Genomic DNA, 20,896 nt, shown 5'->3' with positions numbered 1-20,896 from the left:
GATTGAGAGACACAATTGTCTCTTTAAAATATGTTCTTTTTTTTGCCAGCCTGTTACATTAGGATTTGCTTATGGGTTTAGGAGAATGAGGAAGACATGGATTCAGAAAGACTCTTCGTTCCAACACAGCTTCTGTTAAAAGACGAACCACATAGCCAGGACCTAGTAGAGTATGAGGTACCCAACAGATGAGCAAACATCCAGCTGGACTGGTTGGAGATGTCTGTTAGGTGTGTCATAAAAATGCTCAGCTCCAACCAGAAGCCTGAGCTGAAGCCTTGAGAGGTCCTGGGTTGATAGGTGGCTGGGTGAAGGCAGCCTTGTCATGGCCCTCTTACACTTTGTGTCTCACTGGCGGCAGTAACTGGAGGGGATGATGGCATCTGAGAGAGGGTAGTGGTGTGTGTTTTAACTTGGAGGTTTTTATTGTTGTTTTTGGTTTTTCAAGATAGGGTTTCTCTGTGTAGTCATCCTGGAACTCACTCCGTAGACCAGGCTGGCCTTGAACTAAGAGATCTGCCTGCCTCTGCCTCCCTAAAGATGTACACCATCACCGCTCAGCTTAACTGGGAGATTTTATTTTTTTTTGGGGGGGGGTTTGGTTTTTAGAGACAGGGTTTCTCTGTGGTTTTGGAGCCTGTCCTGGAACTAGCTCTTGTAGACCAGGCTGGTCTCGAACTCACAGAGATCCGCCTGCCTCTGCCTCCCGAGTGCTGGGATTAAAGGTGTGCGCCACCACCGCCCAGCTGAGATTTTTAATAGGGTTGTGAACTGGTGACATTGCCAAGGGGAATTCCTGGAGAGAAGTTGTGTCTGATTAAAACTACAGGGCTGCGGAGAGGCTGGAAAGCTGCCAGGAGCTGATTAGCTTATCTCGGGCCCACTTTAGCCGCCTGAGTCGCTGGCTGTTCCTTGTCAACCTCTGTATCAGTGGTATCCCATGACTAATAGGTTAAAAACCTTTGGCATCTAGTAACTTAGCAGACCACTAGCTTCTACTGTCTACAAGCTAAGCCTGTCATCAGATAGCATCTGAGGCCCATAGAAAAGCTTTGTCCACCTTGCTGTAAAGGCCCTTCTGATAAACTCACCAAAGAGTTTTACACTTGCTTCATTTATGGCTGTCGTTGTTCTGTAAAGCTACAAAGCTTCACTTTGGAACGTGGAATTTGGAGCGACCTAAATCTGTGTTGCTGGACCATGGTCACTCAGATGGCTCCAGAAGAAGCATCTGTTATTTAAGGTGAGAGCTCTGCCTTTTGTGCTACAGATGGGATTGCCATGACCTATAGTCCGTGTCCAGTTGCCAGAGTTCTGTAGATGAAGCTTATTGGAGTAGCCATGCCTCTCGGTTGATGTGTCACCCATGGTGGTGACTAAGATTCATGGCTTTTAGGCCTGAAGTACTTACTTACCACATGGTCCTCACGCCGGGTCGGTAGGCCTGGTGCAAAGAAGAGTGAAATCAGTGATGCTGAGGAGGATGGGGTGGGTGGAGGACCCAGTGAAGGATGTGGCTTCAAGGGGAGTAGAAGTCCCTTCTTGAGGACTCTGTGGGTGATGTCAGTCTAGGCAAGGTTATGGGGTCTAAACACGCGTGGGCAGCTTCTGCTGCATGGGTAGGAACAGTTTTCTCCTTTCTGCCCTTCCACTTAATAACTGTTTATTTTGGCTTTCTGGAAAAGACATCCTGGAAATCTGTGGTAGGGAAAGTTTTGGCCACATGCTTCTCCTTTGAAATTTGTCACATATGGGTACAGTTGTCATACTTATTGTCTGTAATATCATGACAAATGCTTGCTGTCTCCTCTCAACTCTTGGTTCTCTGTTGTTTTTCTCTTTGAATTTTAGAATGACCTAGAGCTGGTATTGACCTGAGGTCTTTTAGTTATTTTACCAGAGGGTAAACAGAGGTCCAGAAGGTGAGGTAACTTTTCCCGAGTCGTAAAGCTGTGGTGGAACTGGAGGAGCTGCAGCTGGGACCATGGCGAGCTTCCTCTGCTGCCCCACTGCTAGGCCTGGGGATTTTCTGGGGAGTGTGCAGATAATTTCACTGCCTACTCTTGCTTTGCGCAGGAGCAACCTTGTGGAGCAGGTGATTGTTGATTCAAACTTTTTGTGGTGTCTAGCAGTGTGGCAGTGTGTTGTCCCATTTCCTGATTTTTATTTCTATTCCTAATATGATTCCTAAAATCCTGGGCAATGAAGTGCCTTTGCTGGTAGGTAGCCCCTAGGTAATTTCAGGGTGGGATGGTCATAGGAAGATGAGGGCAGCAGCATCAGAGAAGGGGAACTTCAGTCTTATTCCCAGACCCCAAAGAAGGAAGAGGGTCTGACGACTGAGCAGATCAGCCGTGGCTGGTAGTTAAATCAGTCATACCCATGTAATGAAGCCTCTGTGGGTAGACTGCCACAGAGGTGGACTTCCTAGGAGCTGAACACTCAGAAGTTCCAAGGAGGGCAAGGCAGCCTTACCCAATCTTCCTACCTGGCCCTGTGTGTTTCTTCATCTGCATCCATTTTGATGCCCTTTATAATCCAATAGTAAATGCGTTTCTCTGTCTTCTGTGAGCTATTTGAGAAAATGAATCCAATCTGAGAAGATGATGAACCCTGATGTATAGACAGTGGGTCAGATGTAGCCTGGGCTTGAGGTTGGCATCTGGAGTGAAGACTGTCTTAGGGACAGACTTGTCTTCAAGTAGACAAGATTGCAGTGAAGATGGACTGCAGAAACACAGCTAGTGTACGCTTTAGAACCAATTCCTGGGTGGTGTGTAAGGAGACATCACACACACATGTGTTTGCGGAAGTGATAGTAATGTAGGAGAAACTGGATTTGGTTTTTTTCCTTATGTGGGTCCAGTCACTGAATAAGTCATTGTCTGCGAGCAGTGGGAAACCCTTTCCAGCCAGAAACGAGACAAGGCTGTCTTCAGAAGCTGAGCGGTGTTCTCTGTGACTCCCTGCCATTAGCCCTTCCCTTGGCCTTGGAAACCGTGAGTGGGCTGAAGTAGCTCCCCTAATTCTGAGAAGTGCATGCCAGTACTTTTTAAAGCTATTATTTTGTGTTATGGGTGTTTTACCTGCATGTATGTACACCACTTGGATGCAGTACCCTTGGAGGACAGAAGATGGCATCAGATCCCCTCCGGGACAGGAGTTATAAATAGTTGTGAGCCACTATGTGGGTGCTGAGAATCAAACCTGGGTCATCTGGAAGAACAACTATTCTTAAAGAGCTGAGCCATTGCTCCAGCCCCACCAGTGACTTTCAAGGGTTCAGAGGTCACATGAATGGCTTGGAGGTGCTCTAGCCTGTAACCACTCGTTGTCCTGGAGTATAGGCTGTTCTGCTGAGGCGTGAGGGTGTCAGCACCTGTTCCTTGTTTCTCCAGGCATTATGGTGGAAGGCTCAGGTATGGGCTTCCTAGTTCAGGGACCTGTTGCCTACGACTCAGTGTGGCATATCCAAACAGAAGACACTGACACTGGTGTGGCCTTGGTATGCTAGGGAAGAGCTCATAATGCAGACTTGCCTGCTGAACCCCTCCCTCAGGAAGACAGAGCAGCCTTCTCTACCGAAGGAAGTGTCTCCTGCAGCTGAGAAAATCTCCCCCACTTTTCCAGTGACATCAGGCTGTAAACTTCCTGGCTGTTTCTCATGGAGCTTTCCTGATGTAAGAGTTTGAGGTGTTTTGTTTGTTTTTAATGTGGTGGTTCCCCTGGTCTGGCCAAGGACAGGTTGTTAGGAGGCCTGTCAGGCCCCACATAGGACCTGGTTGTCCTCTGCAACCTGGGGTTGTCTACGAAATCCTTTTCTAAAAAGTGACTTTTAGGTGTCTTCTTCTCTCCCACCTGTGATGGCGACAAAGAGCTGGTTTGGCAGCTTCCTTCAGGGACTGTCCTAGCTTCAGGCTGTGATTTCTGGTGTGTAGCAGTGACTTGGGGGAACCATAACCACACACTGGGAAATTAGGGTCTGCTCTTGCGGCTGTCATGGAGGAACATGTTTGTGAAGAACTCGAGCCAGGTTATTAGAGAAGACAGATCCACATCTCGTTTTTACCTGGTGCTTTCATTTTGTGTATATTTAGGGTGACACGAAGAAGGTGTCTTTTTTTTCTCTGCCCCTCTCCCTGCTGCTGTGCATAGGATGTGTTGTCTGAGGGTGACTACCAGATGCTAAAGCCAAGGCCAGATAGCAGGTCTTTGGTATCTTCCTCATGCGGCGACCCTTTAGTACAGTTGCTCTTGTTATAGTGGTGACCCCAACCATAAGATTATTTCCTTGCTATTTCATAACTGGTTTTGCTACTGTTGTGAAAATATCTGGTATATAGGTTGAGAATCACTGCCCTAGAGGTTCTAGGAAAGATGGATTCAAGACACGGGTAGACTCCTCCTACCCCTGATGGGTAGTTTCCATGTCAGTCTTATATATTTGGTTTGTTTCATACAGTGCTTGGTGAAGGCTGCCATCAGTACAGGATGGGCCTCTACCATGCCACGGAGTCCCAGCTGAACCAAAAAGCGAAGAGCCATCACAAGGAAGTCACTGAGCCAGAACCTTGAATAGGATATGGTCTGTTGTCCTCCAAGAGCTTCCAGTCAAACAAACAAGATGTGTCATTCTGTGTCCTTGTCTGCTACTTGGGGTCCCCCGGGCAGTGGTGGCGCACGCCTTTAATCTCAGCACTTGGGAGGCAGAGGCAGGCGGATCTCTGTGAGTTCAAGACCAGCCTGGTCTACAAGAGCTAGTTCCAGGACAGGCTCCAAAACCACAGAGAAACCTTGTCTCGAAAAAAAAAAAAAAAAAAAAAAAAAAAAACAGAAATTGTGAGTAGGCGAGGAGAAGTCCTAGTGTTGGCAGCCCTAAACCCTCGAGTGCCCAAGGCCTAGGGGGGGCCGTACTGTGCCAGAGGCTTTTCATTCCAAGCTCTGGGAATAGGGAACTGTTTCCTATTAGACACTAGACTGTGGCTTTACATACTCAAGTTGAAGGTTTGTTGCTTGGGGCTTTCCCAGTGGGCCCCATACATGGCAGCTATTGTGGTCCATGACTACTGCTGTGTGTGCTACAGGTCTTGAATGGGCCTCAGATACTGGGATGCTGTGCTCCAAAAGCAGTTTGTACTACGTTCTAAGGCATAGAGCGCTGGGCCTTAAGAGACCAATGTCACAACTTTCATTCCTGGCATTTAGAATTCTTGGCAGGTCCTCTTGAGTGATTAAAGCCTGAAGGCTCTTTGTCTTCAGCTGCTCTCAGTTGGTCATTTTACACCTGTGCTCCCCAGCACAATCTCGGGAACTCCTTCCTTAACTTCCTTCTGTTACTGCCTTGCCACTGGTACCACTTTGCTCTCTCTTACCAGCTCAGCCGACTCCACTAGGAAAAGTAAGAAAAACAGACCAGTGAGACCGCTCAGCAGATAAACCTGCTTAGTGCTAAATCTGACGACCTGAATTGATTTCCCCTAGGAATCACATGGTGGAAGGAGAGAACCAACTCCTTTAAGATGTCCTCTGACCTATACATTCACGCCTTGACTGTGTGCATGCATTCAAGTACAGTCAGGTGTGGTTGCATCTCATCTCTCATTTAGCCACCAATCTAACTAAAGACACTTGCAAACCTCCTCTGCATTAGTGGCCTCCAGAGGGACCTCTGGCAGGAACCGCCCCGATGTGACTCTGCACCCTTTGTTCTTAGTGTGTGCTTTTACATTTCCCTCAGACTGCTGTCCCCTTTGCTTGCATGTTTTTTACAAAATAATGGAATTCTGTTCTGGTGAAATTTGTTGGCAGTACCCACCAATGGGATAGCTGGTTCGTATAATACTCCTGTTCCTAGTTGTACTGCTCTCCTTAGCATCCCCACCAGACATGTAAGGGTTACCATTTCCCTATTGCCCGACAGCACTTAGCATCCTTAGCCTCCACCACAGACACTAGGGGTTGAACCTAAGGCTTCACATGTGATAGGCAAGCGCTCTACTCCTGAAGGATGTCCTTACTTTTGAAGGATGTTTCTAGAACCTCTTTATTCTTTCGATAATAGCCATACTTACTGGAGTGATACAGTCAGTGGGCAAACTTTCACATAGTTGGTCACTTGTATAATTTGTGAACAACATTCATTCATATTTTAACCCTTGTTAATTGCAATTTTGTTGTTTTTAAGATCATTATATATTTTGGATTTTAATCAATTTAAAGATTTATTTGGTTCTGTGTATTAATGTTTTCCTGTGTGTATGCACACCATGTACTTGTAGTGTTCAAGAAGGCCAGAAGAGGGCGTTGGATCCCCTGGGACTAGAGTTATAGCTAGTTGTGACCCACCATGTGTGTACTGGGAATCAAACCCAAGGCCTCTGGAAGAGCAGCAAATGCCCTTAACCACAGAGCCATCTCTCTAGCCCTGAGGGATATTAATCTTTTTAAAATTTGTATGCATTGTTTCCAGGCAGTGGTGGTGTACACCTTTAATCCAACACTCAGGAGACAGAGGCAAGTGAATCTCTGTGAGTTCAAGGCCAGCCTAGTCAAGTTCCAGGACAGTCAGGGCTACACAGGGAAACTCTGTCTCAAAACAACAACAGCAAATTGCATACACTGTGTGAAATACTGAACTTCATGGTTGTGTTTTCATATAGTCATATATGTACTTTTTTATTGGTGACAGTCATGTTGACTGGGATGGGATGAGTTTCAATAGAGTTGATGTGCATCTCCTCTTCCCTCCCTTCCTCTTCCCTCCCCCTTGTTATTTTGGGTTTTTTTCCTCTTCTCATTTTTCAGACAGCAATTCACATGACCCAGGAAGACCTCAAACCATGTAGTTGAGGATGATCTTGAACTTTTCACCTCCTAAGTGCTTGGATTACAGGTGTATTTACTACACCCAACTTGATTTGCATTTTCTTGGTAGTTAAAGATGTTGGGTATTTTTTATATATGTTTATTGACTTTGCACACTTTTTAAAAAATTAGTATTATTTTTTCCTGTGTATTTTATTTTTTATTACTGTTTGAGGCAAGTTCTCTGTATTTATACCATGCTCACATCCCTCCTGTCTCAACTTTTCAAGTCTTGGGATTGCAGGTCTGTGGTTCTGCATCAGGCTGATTTTTACTATATTTTATTTATTTTATTTTTCTTCCCTTACTCAACATTTTTTCAAACCCTTGTGTTGAGGGCTGACTCTCAATAGATCGCAGCGAGGGAGCTGCTCTGTTTCACTATATTTTAAAAAAGTTTTTATGACCCTGTTTATCAGGGAATAGGTGCCCAATTTTCTTTTGTCGTTGTATCTTTGTGAGGTTTTGATAGTCCTTGACCTCATAAAAAGGATTTTGCAATGTTCTTTCTTATTTAATATTTTTTAATTTTTGAGAATTTATTTATTCTCTAAATGCTTTGTGGAACTCAGTCAAAAAAATCATCATGCCCTTGATTTTTTTTTTTTAAAGACAGGGTCTCACTATGTAACCTTGGCTGGTCTAGAGCTTGCTATGTTTATGGGAGACTTTTAACTACGGTTTCCATTTTATTTCTTATTACTGGTATGTTTAAATTTTCTGTTTCTTTTTTATTTAGTCTGGGTAGGTAGAATATGTCTAAAATTTGTGCATTTCTTTTAGACTTTCCAGTTTGTTAATCATGTAATTTTTTTTCTTGTAGTTTCTTTTTTTAAGAGCAGATTTTATTTTTATTTATGTGTTTGTGCTTATGCCACAAGAGAACAGTGACCACAGAGTCCAGAAGAGGGCATCAGATTCTCCGGAGCTGGAGCTACAGGTGGTTATGGACCACCTAGTGTGAGTGCTGGGAGCCAGGCCGCTGTTCAAGTGCTCTTAACCCTGAGCCCTCTCTCTAGCCAGTCAGAGTAGTTTATTTTCTTTCCTTATTTTTTTTTCTCCCTTTGGTTTTTCCAGACAGTGTTTCTCTGTGCAGTCCTGACTGTCCTGGACCTCGATCTGTAGACCAGGCTGGGCTTGAACTCAGAGATCCACTGCCTCTGCCTCCCGAGTGCCGGGGGTTTGCGCCACCACACATGGCTCCAGCTCTGATTTTACTTATTGGGTCATTTTTCTTGGTTAGTCTAGCTAAAGATTTATTAATCTTTGTTCAGAAAACAATGTCATTTATTAATATCTTTGTATTTTTATTATTTTAAAATTTTATTTTGTTATTGATATGTCTCTTTATGTATGTGTGTCTGTACAAATGTGTACATGTACATGTGCATGCGTGCCACTGTTTGCGTGTGGAGATCACATGACAATTTTTGGTGCACTTCCACCACTTGGGCATATCCTATGATTTTTTTTTTTTGTTTTTTTTGTTTTTTTGTGGTTTTTCGAGACAGGGTTTCTCTGTAGCTTTGATGCCTGTCCCGGAACTAGCTCTTGTAGACCAGGCTGGCCTCGAACTCCCAGAGATCCGCCTGCCTCTGCCTCCCGAGTGTCCTATGAATTTTAATACAGGATGTTTTCACCTTTATTTCAAGCCTCCCCCCCCCCTTTTTTTTTTTTTTTTTTTTTTTTTTGGTTTTTCAAGGCAGGGTTTCTCTGTAGCTTTGGGACTGTCCTGGAACTTACTTTGTAGACCAGGCTGGCCTTGAACTCACAGTGATCCGCCTGCCTCTGCCCCTAAGTGCTGGGATTAAAGGTGTGCACCACCACTGCCTGACTTGACTGGTGATTTTAGTCCATTCACATTGAGGTTGTTGATGTGTGTGTGTGTGTTTTGCCTGAGTGTATGTCCATGTACTGTGTGAATGCCTGGTATCCACAGAGGCCAGAATTGCATCATCAAATTACTTATTTGTGCTCTTTCTGATTTTTTAAAATGATTTTTCTTTTCTTTTTAAAATTTTATGTGCTTTGGTATTTTGCCTGTATCTATGTCTGTGTGAGAGTATCAGATCCCCTGGAACTGGAGTTACAGACAGTTGTAAGCTGCTGTATGGGTGCTGGGAATTAAACCTGGGTCCTCTGGAAAAACAACCAGTGTTTTTAACTGCTGAGCCATCTCTCCGACCCTCTTTCTGCTTTCTTAGTGCAGGAACTTAGGGCTATCAGCTTCCCGCTGAGGACCGCCTCTACTGTGTCCCAGACGTTTTGTTGTCTGGTGCTTTCATTTTCCTTTAGTTTGAAGAATATTTTGATTCTTTTTCTTCATTTCTTTGACTCATTCCATAATGAGCTGTTTAATCTCCATGAGTTTATACACTTACTAGGGTTTTGTTTGCTGTTGATTTTGTTTTGTTGCATAATGGTCAGATAGCATGCATAATTATTTCAGTTTTTCTGTGTTTGTGAAAATTTGTTTTATGTTCCAGCCTCTGACCCGTTCTGTGTGCTGCTCAGTAGGTTGAATATTCTCTGGTACTTCGGTAAATCTTCTGTAAATACCTGTTAGGACTGTTTGATGTAAGATGTCATTAAATCTGGGGTTTCTTTGCTAATTTTTCCCCCCCAGAGGACTATCTATTAGAGAAAGTAAGATGTTGCAGTCGCCTTCTGTTATTCGGTTTTTGTTAATCTGTATCTGTAGTTCCATTTGCATGATTTTTATGAAATTGAATGAGTCAGAGTTTAGTGTATATAGGTTAGTATTGTAATATTTTCTTGATTAATTGATGCCTTGGTTAGAATAAAGTACCCTTCTTTGTCTCTTCTGATTAGTTTTAGTTTGAAGTCTAGTTTTTCAGATAGCAGAATGGCAATGCCTACTTGCTCCCTGAGCCTATTTTCTTGGAATACTTTTTTCATATTTCACTCTAACATGCTGCCAGTCTTTAGAGCTAAGATGAGTTTCTTAAGACAACAGAAGGATGATTTTGTTTGTTTCCTTTTTTTTTTTTTTTTTTTTTTTGGTTTTTCAAGACAGTTTTTCTGTAGCTTTGGAGCCTGTCCTGGAACTAGCTCTTGTAGACCACGCTGGTCTCGAACTCACAGAGATCCACCTGCCTCTGCCTCCCGAGTGCTGGGATTAAAGGTGATTTTGTTTCTTAATCCATGGAGCTAGTCTATGTCTTTTGATTGGAGAACTGACACTACTAATTTTTTTTAAGTAATTTAATTTTTTTAGATATATTTATTTTATATGTGTATTTTCCTTGCATGTGTGTCTGTGCACCACACGCATGCCCAGTGCCCACCGAGGTCAAAAGAGAATATTCATACCCTGACCAGAACTATGACTGATTATGAGCTGCCATGTGGGGGCTGGAAACAGAACCCGGGGCCAGTGCTCTTAGCAGCTGAGGCATCTTTCCAGCCCACCCCTCCCCCATTTTGTTTTGTTTGTTGAGGTAGGGTCTTGCTATGTACCCCAGACTGTCGCTGTGACCTCCAGTTCACAGTCTTTTTTTCCCTTACACACACACACACACACACACACACACACATACACCCGTGCACGCTGTACTCATCCTGCTCCCCTGATGCAGTTTAACAGGCTTGGTCTGCTGGTGGCAAATCCTTTCTGTTTCTGCTTATCTAGGAGAGTTCATTTGTCCATTTCTATAGAGTAGTTGAAGTTGAGAATTCTGTCTTCATCTTGCATTTTTGACGTTTTGATCTAATATTCCTTGGAGAAGCTTTTTTTTTTTTTGACTCTTTGAGCTTCTTGGATCTGGATGTCCACGTCTCATTGAAGGCTTCAGGGGGCATAGCTCAGTGGTAGATTATTATTTGCTGTATGAACAGAACCCTGTGTTCATTCCTCAGCACCATAGACAGGCAGGGAACCAAGGTGTGACCTTGGAGGGTGTTTGTCTCCTGGGAATGGATGGGTTTGGAGGTTTCAGAAGCCTGTGCCAGGCCCAGTCTCTCTGTCTGCTGTCTGTGGAGCAGGATGTAAAGCGCTCAGCTGTTCTCCAGTGCCATGGTAATGGAGTAAGCCTCAGACACTGAGCACGCCCCCAGATAGGTGCTTTCTTTTATGAGTTGCCTTGGTCATGGTGTCTCTTCATAGCAATAGAACAATGAATAAGACAGAAATCTTTAGGAGTTTTCGGCTATTACTTTAATAAAGAGATTTTTAGTGTTTTTTCCCCTGGAATTCCCTGGAATTCATGTAGTGCAACTGTTTGTTTCCTTAATGATTTCTCATGTGTCTCAAAGAGTACGGAGTAACTGCTGAGGCCAGAGCTGTTTGGATCTCCTGAAGTTGGAGTTACGGATGATTGTGAGCTTAGAACTCTGGTCCTCCAACATGGATGCTAGGAACTAAACTCTGGTCCCCTGGAAGAACAGTAAGTGAGGGTTTTTTTTTGTTTGTTTGTTTGTTTTTTGGTTTTTTGGGTTTTTTGGGGGGGTTATTTTTTATTTTTTTTAAGACAGGATTTCCCTCTGAAGGTCTGACTACCCTGGAACTCACTATGTAGTCCTGGCTGGTCTCAAACCAGATTTGCATGTCTCTGCCTCTGCTTCCCACGTACTGGGATTTATGGCGTGTGCCACTATCTGGCCTAGCAAGTGTTCTTAGCTCCTGAGCCATTTCTCCAGACTCTAAGTCTGATGGATTATTTCAAAAGACTTTGCGCTCAGCTCAGAAATTCCCCTTCTCCTAGTTTATTGCGGAAGCTATCGAGAACTATTTTTCAGATAACCCACGGATTTCCTTTGACTTGATCTCCACTTCCCGAGAATTACTGTGTCCTTTACAGGTGTCATGCATCCTTGATTTTTAAAATTTCTCCATTGATGTCTCCACATCTGGCATAATAGTTGCCCTTTCCAGTTTTGTGTAGTAGCTCTCATAGGACAAAGCCTTTAGATAGGGTTTAGGGTGCCCGTGTTTGGGCTTTGCTTATAGGTGGAGGTGGAAGTGTGGCCTGTGTAGTCAGTGTCACCAGAGCTCTGTAGTCCTTCATCGTCCAAGCTGCAGCAGTGTGTGAGAGTAAGTGCACAGATTTGCAGTGGACATGGGATTCTAAATGTGTGTTTTCTTACGTTCTGCATATTTGTGTGCCTGTGACCCTGGGGCCTATGATGGTGGCAGTTGAAGTTCTGATGCGACAGAATGTGCTGTCACTAGGTCTTGTGGGGCAAGTGTAGGTGATGGCAAGATTGTGGCACTGGTAGGTATGGTCTTGGAGCTGACAACATTGGTAAGATCTTCTCCAGGTCCCACTGGGCAGCATGGATGACTACTGACCACATTCCCGGCATTGTGGGCCATACACGGACTCTGCTCCAGGCCTCGGGGTGCGAGCCCCGGTGATGGTGCACTTTTGATATCAGCAGTTATGATCTCAAAGATACAACATATGGAGGAGGCTTCTAATTCCTATGAGGTGAATGCAGGTAAGGCTAGGGTTGTGGTGTTGGAGCTACAGGATGCCAAGAAGTCTGTGCTCTACCCTGGGAGAGCAGGCTCAGTGCTTCTTTTGGTAACTCCTGGCCCCTAAAACAGAATAACATCTAGCAGTGACTTTTGTAGCAGCTTGTATTTTAAGGACTGGGGAGGGCCAATCTGAGGTCATTGTTTGGAGCAGAGTGGTCACTGAGAGAAAGAGAGAGATAGAGAGAAACAGACAATGAGAGGCACGGTCAGAGACACAGACACAGAGAAACACGGCTGGGTGAGGTGGGGAAGCTCCGTTTACCCAGTCAGTACCACAGACTACAGTGTGGAGCCTCCTTTCTTGACTAATACTTGGTATCAGTACAAAGAGGATTGGGCAATATATTCTATAAGGGTCAGTCATCCATGACTTATGACTGCCTTGATGAATATAATTATAAATATGAAATTGCAAACAGTGCCAGGTGTGATGGCACAATGCCAGTACTTCTAGTATGGCCAAGTAAGACACAGGGAACTTGAGACCACCCCGTGCTACATAGCAAGTTCAAAGCTTGTCTGAGCTACGTGTGAGACCCTGTTTCAAAGAAACCAAGGGCTGTGGATCTAGCTCAGCAGTAGATCACTTTCCCAGATGCACCTGGTGTGACCCTGATTACTGGGGGAAAACAGAAGTAGAAGAAAATGAAACTAACACACGTCACTGCTTGTGTGCACACACTGTGTATAAATGCATTCATGTGCACATGACTGTATAGGTAGCTCTGAGAGGGCTGGCCAGGAGGGGGACAGACGCCTCTAAAACCTGAAAGAGGATCCTTAGGAGGACCTTGTGCAGATATATAGTGGTAGGGACATCACAACCACAAGGTCGTATGCATGGCCTTGTCTATAGTACTTGCTCTCCTCGTGGTTGCCTGGTGGGCACAGGAGTAGAGGGTCTTCTGTAGGGAGTGGTGGGGCGAGCACAGTTCTTGGTTCTGATCTCAGCCGTCTCTGCCCTTGACTTGCAGGGCAGAGGCCCAGAGCTGCCTTGAGGCTGTACCAACTCCTACTAACTATAATCTAAAGGAAATTGATATACTTCAGCCTCACCTGCCCACTGATTGTTTCTTTTCCCACAGAGGCAGCTACTACAGTCTCGCGTGTAGTACAGCTACCTAGGGACAGATGAGCAGTGATGTGCGTGTCCACTCCTGGCCTTGCTCCTACTACCTGAACCTTGAGAAGCAATGGGTTCCTGGGAAGCTGACTCTGACACCTCGGTCACTGAAGTTCAGTGCGGATAGAACTGAAGAGGTCCTTGTGGGCCTGCCTCTCTCCAGCATCACTGAGATCAGGAAGGAGTCTTCTCTCTTTATCTTCAGTGCCATCACAGTCCTGGAGAAGGGCCAGGCCAAACACTGGTTCAGCTCACTGCGGCCCAATCGCAATGTTGTCTTCAACATCATCGAGCACTTCTGGAGGGAGCTGCTACTGTCCCAGCCAGGTGCTGCTGCCAGCACAGCCTCCCCCATGACCAGGGGGCAGGAGCTGTTGGGACTGATGGCTAGTTCCCAGAGACGCATGGAAGACACCTCAAAGGTCCTTCATCACCAGGGCGAGCAGCTGGACAGCGTCATGCGGGGCCTGGAGAAGATGGAGTCAGATCTAGATGTGGCTGACAGGTGGGCAAACCCCAAGGTCTGCTCTGCTTCTGGAAAGGCAGTTTCCTCTCAGCAATCTCATGGGTAGGACATTTCCAGCCTCCAGAGGAAAGGCCATGCAGCTGCGTGTGGACTGTGTGGGACGCATCCTGTTGGTTTCAGAGAGTAGGGAGGCGAGTGTCCATACTGTGATGGGCTGCACGAGGGAGGTGTCTTGTTCTGTTCGTGTGTGTGGTCCCTGTGTGCTGGTTAGTCAAGTGTCCCGTTCTCAGGTCATGAGTGTGATCTGTGTCCCCGCCTGGTGGTGAGCTGCTTGATGGAGACGATAGTTTGGAGGTTTGTTTGTTTTGTATGTACTGTGAAATGCCCTCCTCAAGTTTGTCCTTCAGAATGGGCTTTTTTTTTCCTTGTTTTGTTTATATGGTTTCTTTGATAACTTTTTCACATCGCTTTAAAAAATGTGACCCATGTTGAACACCTGTTTTTGTAGTCCTTTATTGGTTGTCTTGTGTTCCCTCTTTATTTTGCTCTTTCCTTTTGTTTTCATTCTGGTTTATACTTCTTGAGGTTAGGTTTCAATTTCTGAGAATTAGTTTGGTTCTGCACATGGTATTTGTCTCATGCTCCAGCACTGCTCCCTGTCTGTTTTAGCTTAGCATTTCAGTTGTCCTTTTTGTTTTCTTTTGTTTTTGGGGGTTGGTTTTTCAGGACAGGGTTTCTCTGTGTAGCCCTGGCTGTCCTGGAACTCGCTCTGTAGACCAGGCTGGCCTTAAACTCACAGAGATCCGCCTGTCTCTACCCTCCTCCCCAGTAGTGAGATTAAAGATTAAAGACATGCACCACCACTGCTCAGTTGCCTTTTTTTGTTTTATAGTAGCCTATCTCTTCCAGTTTCTTCTTTGTCTGGATGTCTTTGTTTTTTGTCTTTAATCAGAAGCATTTGTCCCAGGGTCCCTGTGTAGGGAGGGGACATCCTGGACTGGGTTACCAATAAAACCTCATCTTGGGTCCCTGCCTTCCTTCTGCAGTATGAGCCTTGTAGACCTTGCTTGCCTTGGCATAGAGGATCCAGCTCTCTTCTCTCCATTCTGCCCCTGCTCCTTTGACACTGCTAGACAGTGTCTCCTCCCAAGTGCCCAGGTTGGGTGTCAAGTCACCATGTCTTCCTCCCAGCCAGCGTGCTCTGTCACTGACCCCGGTCCACCCCTGCCTTTAGAGGACCCTAGATTTTAAGCTCCTCCTGCCACTGGTGTATAGAGAAGTTTCTACAGTCTTTTCCCTGTCCTTAGGGAAGTTGTGTTCAGCTTGTAGTTCTTGAACAGCATTCCCTGGCCATTCTTCCGAAGGCCCATCTTTGAGAGCGCTCCTTTTTAGCACCTCAAGTTCAAACTTGTTTTAAATTTCTGTGCTTATTTTTCATAAATTAGTTTGAAAACGTACTCTTTCTGTTTTTTTGCAACTACAGCCCTCTATCTCTAGTTCTGTTTTTGTTTCAGTTACCCCAGAGTCCCTCTAAAAATATTAGGTAGAAAAATGGACCTCTTTGGTAGCCTGTAATGTCAGTGCCACTCTGAGTAGCCTGGTGAGAGCTGAGACATGGTTGCCTGCCTCCAAGGTATGGAGCAGCCCTTTGTCTGGCCTGTCTGTACTGTTCGCCTATGTCAGTCACTAGCAGCCTCTTGGGTCATCAGGTTTTTAGGCGTCTTAGTGCTCTGTCCAGAAGTATTTCACTTAACAGTGATCCCAATGTACCACAGTCGTGGTGCTCATGATTGGATACACCAGGGAGAGGCTGCAGAAAGAGACCAGGAAGATGGTTGGAGAGGAAGACTCCTCACTCACAATTCTCATTACATTGTAGGGCCTGGGAGCATGCGCTCCCTGTGGATGAAGGACTGTGTCTGTAAAGAGCAGGCAGTGCTCCCATGCCGCTATGTGGTGGAGTGGCCAGGCTCTTTTGGTGCCTCTTGGGCGTGATGGCCTTTGCCGTAGTCCACTCCTGGTTAGGGATGTGCTCAGAGAGGGCTTGTGGATGGGCCGAAGACACATCCTCCGCTTATCAAGCCAAAGAGGTTCTTTTAGTCGGACCGTGCCATGGAGGTAGTCCTGTGTCAGGCTTGTCACGGGAGCAGAGGCAGCAGAATCTGCAGACTGTTCAGAGTTGACAGTTCTGTTCTTGCTGGGCTCGGCTTAGCTGGTCCTCGGGATGAAATGTGATAAAATGGATGTGGAGAGGAAACTCCTATGTGTTCCAGAAATAGAGTTCTCATGATGTCTCCCCTTCTGGTTGACCGTGTCGCAGCCTGTCTGCCTCTGTGCACATGGATGCGTACTTTCCGGGAACTCGGATAGTTCAGCATCTCTCAGTCTGCCAAGTTAGAGTTCCTGTTGTTTACTTTTGGTTTCTGTTGGGAAATGAGGTTTAATCTGGACACACTGGGTACATCTGAGCTCCTGTCTTCTCCGTGAAAACTCAGCAGATGAGTCAGAGAGAAGTGAGGTCCTGCCGGTGCAGGGCCGGTCTCGATAGATGCTGGCTCCGTGCTCTTCTGAGCTCTGTTCAGTGCTCCTCCAGACAATGCTCACCGTTAAAGAGCCCGCGCCATCACCGCTCTGGCACATGGCTCCCACCTGCCCTCCTGCTGTTTCCTGCACATTTCCGCCAGCAGCCCCTCAGCTCTCACGGACACCTCAGCAGAACCAGAGCTTTTGTGCTGTCAGTGTTGGAACAGATGTCTCAGTGTGAGGCCCCAACTGTTGGCCTCTTGTGTTTTCAGTGTGTGCCTGCTTGTCAGTGTCACAGAGCCTGTTTCCATGGTAGGCTAGACAGAGGGTACCTTCCATGTCTGAGCGCAGTGCTCTGTGGTCTGGGCATGTTTGGCTCCTTGTCTACCACGGTGCCTGTAATGCTCCCCAGAGAGAGTGGCCTCCAGTCCCAGAACTTACTGGGAGGGACTTGTGCATAAAGGAAAAACATGTTGCTGCTCTTTTGTCTTTTGTTTACCACTTGTTGGTTGTGGTTTTATTTAGAGTAGCCAAATCAGGAAGTGGCTCAAGTATCTATCAACAGATGGACAAAGAAAATGTGACACACACACATACACACGCATGCGCGCGCACACACATACGCATGCATGCGCAAACACACACACATACACACACATATGCACGCATGTGCGCGCATGCACACATACACACGCACATGCGCACACACACATATACACACAGTAGAATATTACTCAGCAATAAAGAAAGATGAAATTGTGTCATTTATAGAGAAATGGAGGGACTGGAGATCAGTGTGCTGCGTTAAATAGCAGACTCAGAAAGAAATAGATTGTGTGTTCTCTCATGTGCAGAAGACAGATGGGGGCGTGAGAGTAGTGATTGGACTGTCTGGAAGAGGGAGGGAACCGGGGGGGGGGGGGCACACGAATGTAACAGTCTGCTAGTCACCAGGACCAAACACCTAACTAGGAGCAACCTGGGAGGGTATTTTGACTGGCAGCTTCAGAAAGGGTATATCCCCTTGTCAGGCAGAAGGTATAGAGCAGGGGGCTATTTGCATTCCCATTCCAGAAGCGGGACTGAGGACGTAGAAAGCATGGGCAGGACCAGAGCAAGACCCAGCGGGCTGTTTCCGTGGAGAGCTGTGATGAGCACACCCAGTCACAGAGACACAGTGGCGGTGGTCAGCACAGTGGGCTCTGAATGAGAATCCCTGGTGAGAGCAGCAGTGTCCCTCACACATACACGGGGAAGGAAAATATGGTTGATCTATGCAGTGAAATGCTGTTCAGCCCTGAAGAGTAAAGTCCAGCTATTTGTAGAGTACAAAGGACCCTGGGAGTTGTGGTAGTCAGTTAAGTAACTACAGCCCCAAAGGACAAATACTGTGTGTTTTCATTTGTGGAAATCGGAAACAATGGGGCTTGTCCATGTTTGTAGCTCCTGCCTGACTCAGTAGGTCCCCAAGCCCACCTTGGCAGTCCTCCGGTTCTATAATACATGAGTAGACACACTCAGGAGTGAACAGAGCCCCGTGTGGGTCCCCGACCTGTGTTGAGAGAGCCATCATGGTGGTAAAGAGTAGCCGAGAACTCCTTCCGTTGAAGAACGTAGAGCCAGCAGCTTAACTGTGAAGGGTTTGCAGAGGGAGGGCCACCACAGACAGCTGTATATTAGCTCCTTTGACCTTCCTTGGGTTGCACTGGTTTGCAGTTCACAGAACTTGTGTTGGCTGGTTTACCATGAGAATACTTACCAAGGATACAGATGAAGACATATAAGAGGTCAGGTATGTGGAAGGGAAGGGGCTTCCATGCCCTTCCTGGGCACATCCCCCCCAAGAACCCTCCACATTCAGTTCCTGGGAAGCTCTGAGTGCCTTTGGGGTTTTATCAACACTTCATTACATGGGGGTGATTGGTTGAACCACTGGTTATTGGTGATCCCTTCAGCCTTCAGCCCTCCTTCCTTCTCTGGGGGCTCAGATGAGGTTGAGGGTCCCCAGCCTCTGATGCAGCCCTGGTCTCTCAGTGACCAGCCCCACCTGGTAGCTCTCCCGGGCTGCTGGGAGCAGGGGTTCGTCAGCACGTGGTGACCTGTTACTTCCAGATTCCCAGGAAACAGGATGAGGACCAAAGGTATTCCAGAAAGTCATACGTGAGGAGGAACGCCTGCGAGACTTGGTGCTTCGGGATTCTGCTTACTTTCTGTTTTCATTCTGGGGAAAAAAAAACTGTTGTTCAAGTGTTTTGTAAGTGCCCTTTATCAGTTTGAGAAAGTTTTCTTCCTGTGACAGAATTCTTAGGGCTTGATGCTGTCCTGATGGGCTCACAGCTTTCCGGGTTCACTGTCAGTGAGACGGTTATATTGACTGATTTCAGTTCCGCTGTCCTCATCTTCCTGGGTGAATACCTCTGGCTTACTTGTGGGTTAGTGATTTTTTATGTCATCGGTGTGCTTGCTGATTTGACCGTGTTGGGATTCGTATGTCGTGTCAGGTCTGTGGGGCAGGCAGCCTGTGAAGCGGAGGGCGGTGCTGCCCTTGCACTGTTCTTTGACGGACTGCGGACAGACAGTTGTTGGTCCTTGTCTTTGGCAGAGTTCACCAGGGAAGCCACTCAGGCCACAGTGTCCTCTCTGTCCTCTCTGGTGTCATCGTTACAGATTTAGTTTCTTTCTAAAGATATTCATATTTTTTTCCTTGCCTGGGTTTCAGGGGTTGGGCTGTCTAGTGTTGTACATTTCAGGGAAGTTGTTAGAATAATGTTTATAAGACTTTCAACCATTTCCAGTCCTATGTCAGAAATTTATATTTTCTCTATTTCTTTTTTGTTTTTTGAGACAAGGTTCTCTGTGTAACAGCCCTAACTGTCCTGAAACTAACTCTGTGTACCAGGCTGGCCTCGAACTCACAGAGATCCGCCTGCCTCAGCTTTCCAAATGCTGGGATTAAAGGCATGCGCCGCCACCACCTGACTTCTCCCTCTCTTTTTAAAGACAAGGTCTCAGTATATGGCCCTGGCTAGCCTGGAACTCACTTTGTAGACCAGGCTGGCTTCTAACTCAGATATCCGCCTGCCTCTGCCTTCAGAATGCTGGCATTATAATCACAGATCACTCAGATCCGTGTGTATACAGGCACATATTGCCATAGCATTTGTATGGAGGCAGGTTTCTCCTTCTGTCACATGGTTCAGAGGATCAGACTCGGCTCTTTAGGCTTGCTGGCAAGTTCCTTTACCCACTGAGCTGTTTCCCTACACCAGTTTCTTTGTTTCCTTTTTTTTTTTAACCTCCTGCTTCTAATTTCACTGATCTCTACTTTTCTACTTTCTTTGTGTATATTTTAGTCTTAATTTTTAACCAATTTGAAGTAGAAGCCTAGATAACTAATTTTAGACCTTTCATTTATTTGTTTGCTTGTTTATTTATTTGGGGGTTTTTAGGCAGTGTTTCTCTATGTAGCCTTGGCCTTCTTGCAACTTACTCTGTAGATCAAGCTGGCCTTGTATTCGGAGATTCGTCTGCCTCTGCCTCCCAAGCAGTGGGATTAAAGGTGTGGTTACCACCATCCAATTGTAAGCCTTTCTAATATACACATACACGTGTTAGAAACTCACTTTTCTCAAATGGAGTCATGCTTGCTTGAAGGCCCAAGTCATAAACAATCCCACACCAGTTTGGAATTGTGATTAATAGGGTGGTATTTATTTAAAGGGGAATAAACTTACAGATCACGGTCCCAGACAACAGCCCTCTGCGCACGCAATTGGGAAGAAGTCTAGTCGCCGGAACCGGAGCAGGAAGTAAAGAGAGAGAGGAGGGAAGTGGCCGCTTTTTTTAAAGGGAAAGATACCACGCCCCAATGGGCTGGTATCTTGGTGGCTATTGGCTGGAGGAGCGGAAGGACCTCCCGCAACACCTCCCCCTTTTATTTAAGTAAGAGAGTTCTAAACCTACTATGAAATTATATACAATAAGTACAAATATCCTATTCTAACTAGCTTAGGTCTTATATAATAAATAGCTTGGCTAAGTTATGAGTCGAAAGTAACTACATTTATATAGTCTTCAACCCCATCGAAGATCTGAGAAGGGAAATAATGTTACCTGAGTAATTAGGAAGTGCAATCAAACAACTTCTAAAACATGCAACAAATCACAGAGACAACTAGCTACCTGGGCAATCACCCAAGGTCACGTTTGCAGCGTTGAAGCAACCAACTTTGGCTAAGGCCTAACATAACTGACACACCATTTTCAAAGGCAAGAAACTTGTCAAAACTATCTTACCCTGTCTTGGCAGGATATGACAGTCCTGTTTTTTCCATTCACAGATACTCTGTATTTCTGTCAGTGGTTGAGGTATGGGCATTTCTTTACCCAAAGGCCAGTTCAGCCAAGAAGAAAGGCTCCA

The 20,896-nt window shown here is 45.8% G+C and overlaps 1 protein-coding gene across 1 annotated transcript in view; it reads left to right on the top strand.

The window, feature by feature from the left end:
- Window positions 1-20,896, top strand: part of Snap47 (synaptosome associated protein 47) — a 55,536-nt gene that overhangs the window by 3,471 nt on the left and 31,169 nt on the right. Inside the window, exon 2 of the mRNA XM_057774529.1 lies at window positions 13,450-13,992. Within this exon, the coding sequence (XP_057630512.1) occupies window positions 13,496-13,992 (497 nt within the window). The 5' untranslated portion in view covers window positions 13,450-13,495. The remainder of the gene's footprint in view (window positions 1-13,449; window positions 13,993-20,896) is intronic.

This window comes from Chionomys nivalis, chromosome 7 (assembly GCF_950005125.1).
Source record: "Chionomys nivalis chromosome 7, mChiNiv1.1, whole genome shotgun sequence".
NCBI classification, from domain to species: Eukaryota; Metazoa; Chordata; class Mammalia; order Rodentia; family Cricetidae; genus Chionomys; species Chionomys nivalis.
Note: the sequence above shows the minus strand (reverse complement) of the source record. Positions and strands in the feature narration are given on the sequence as shown.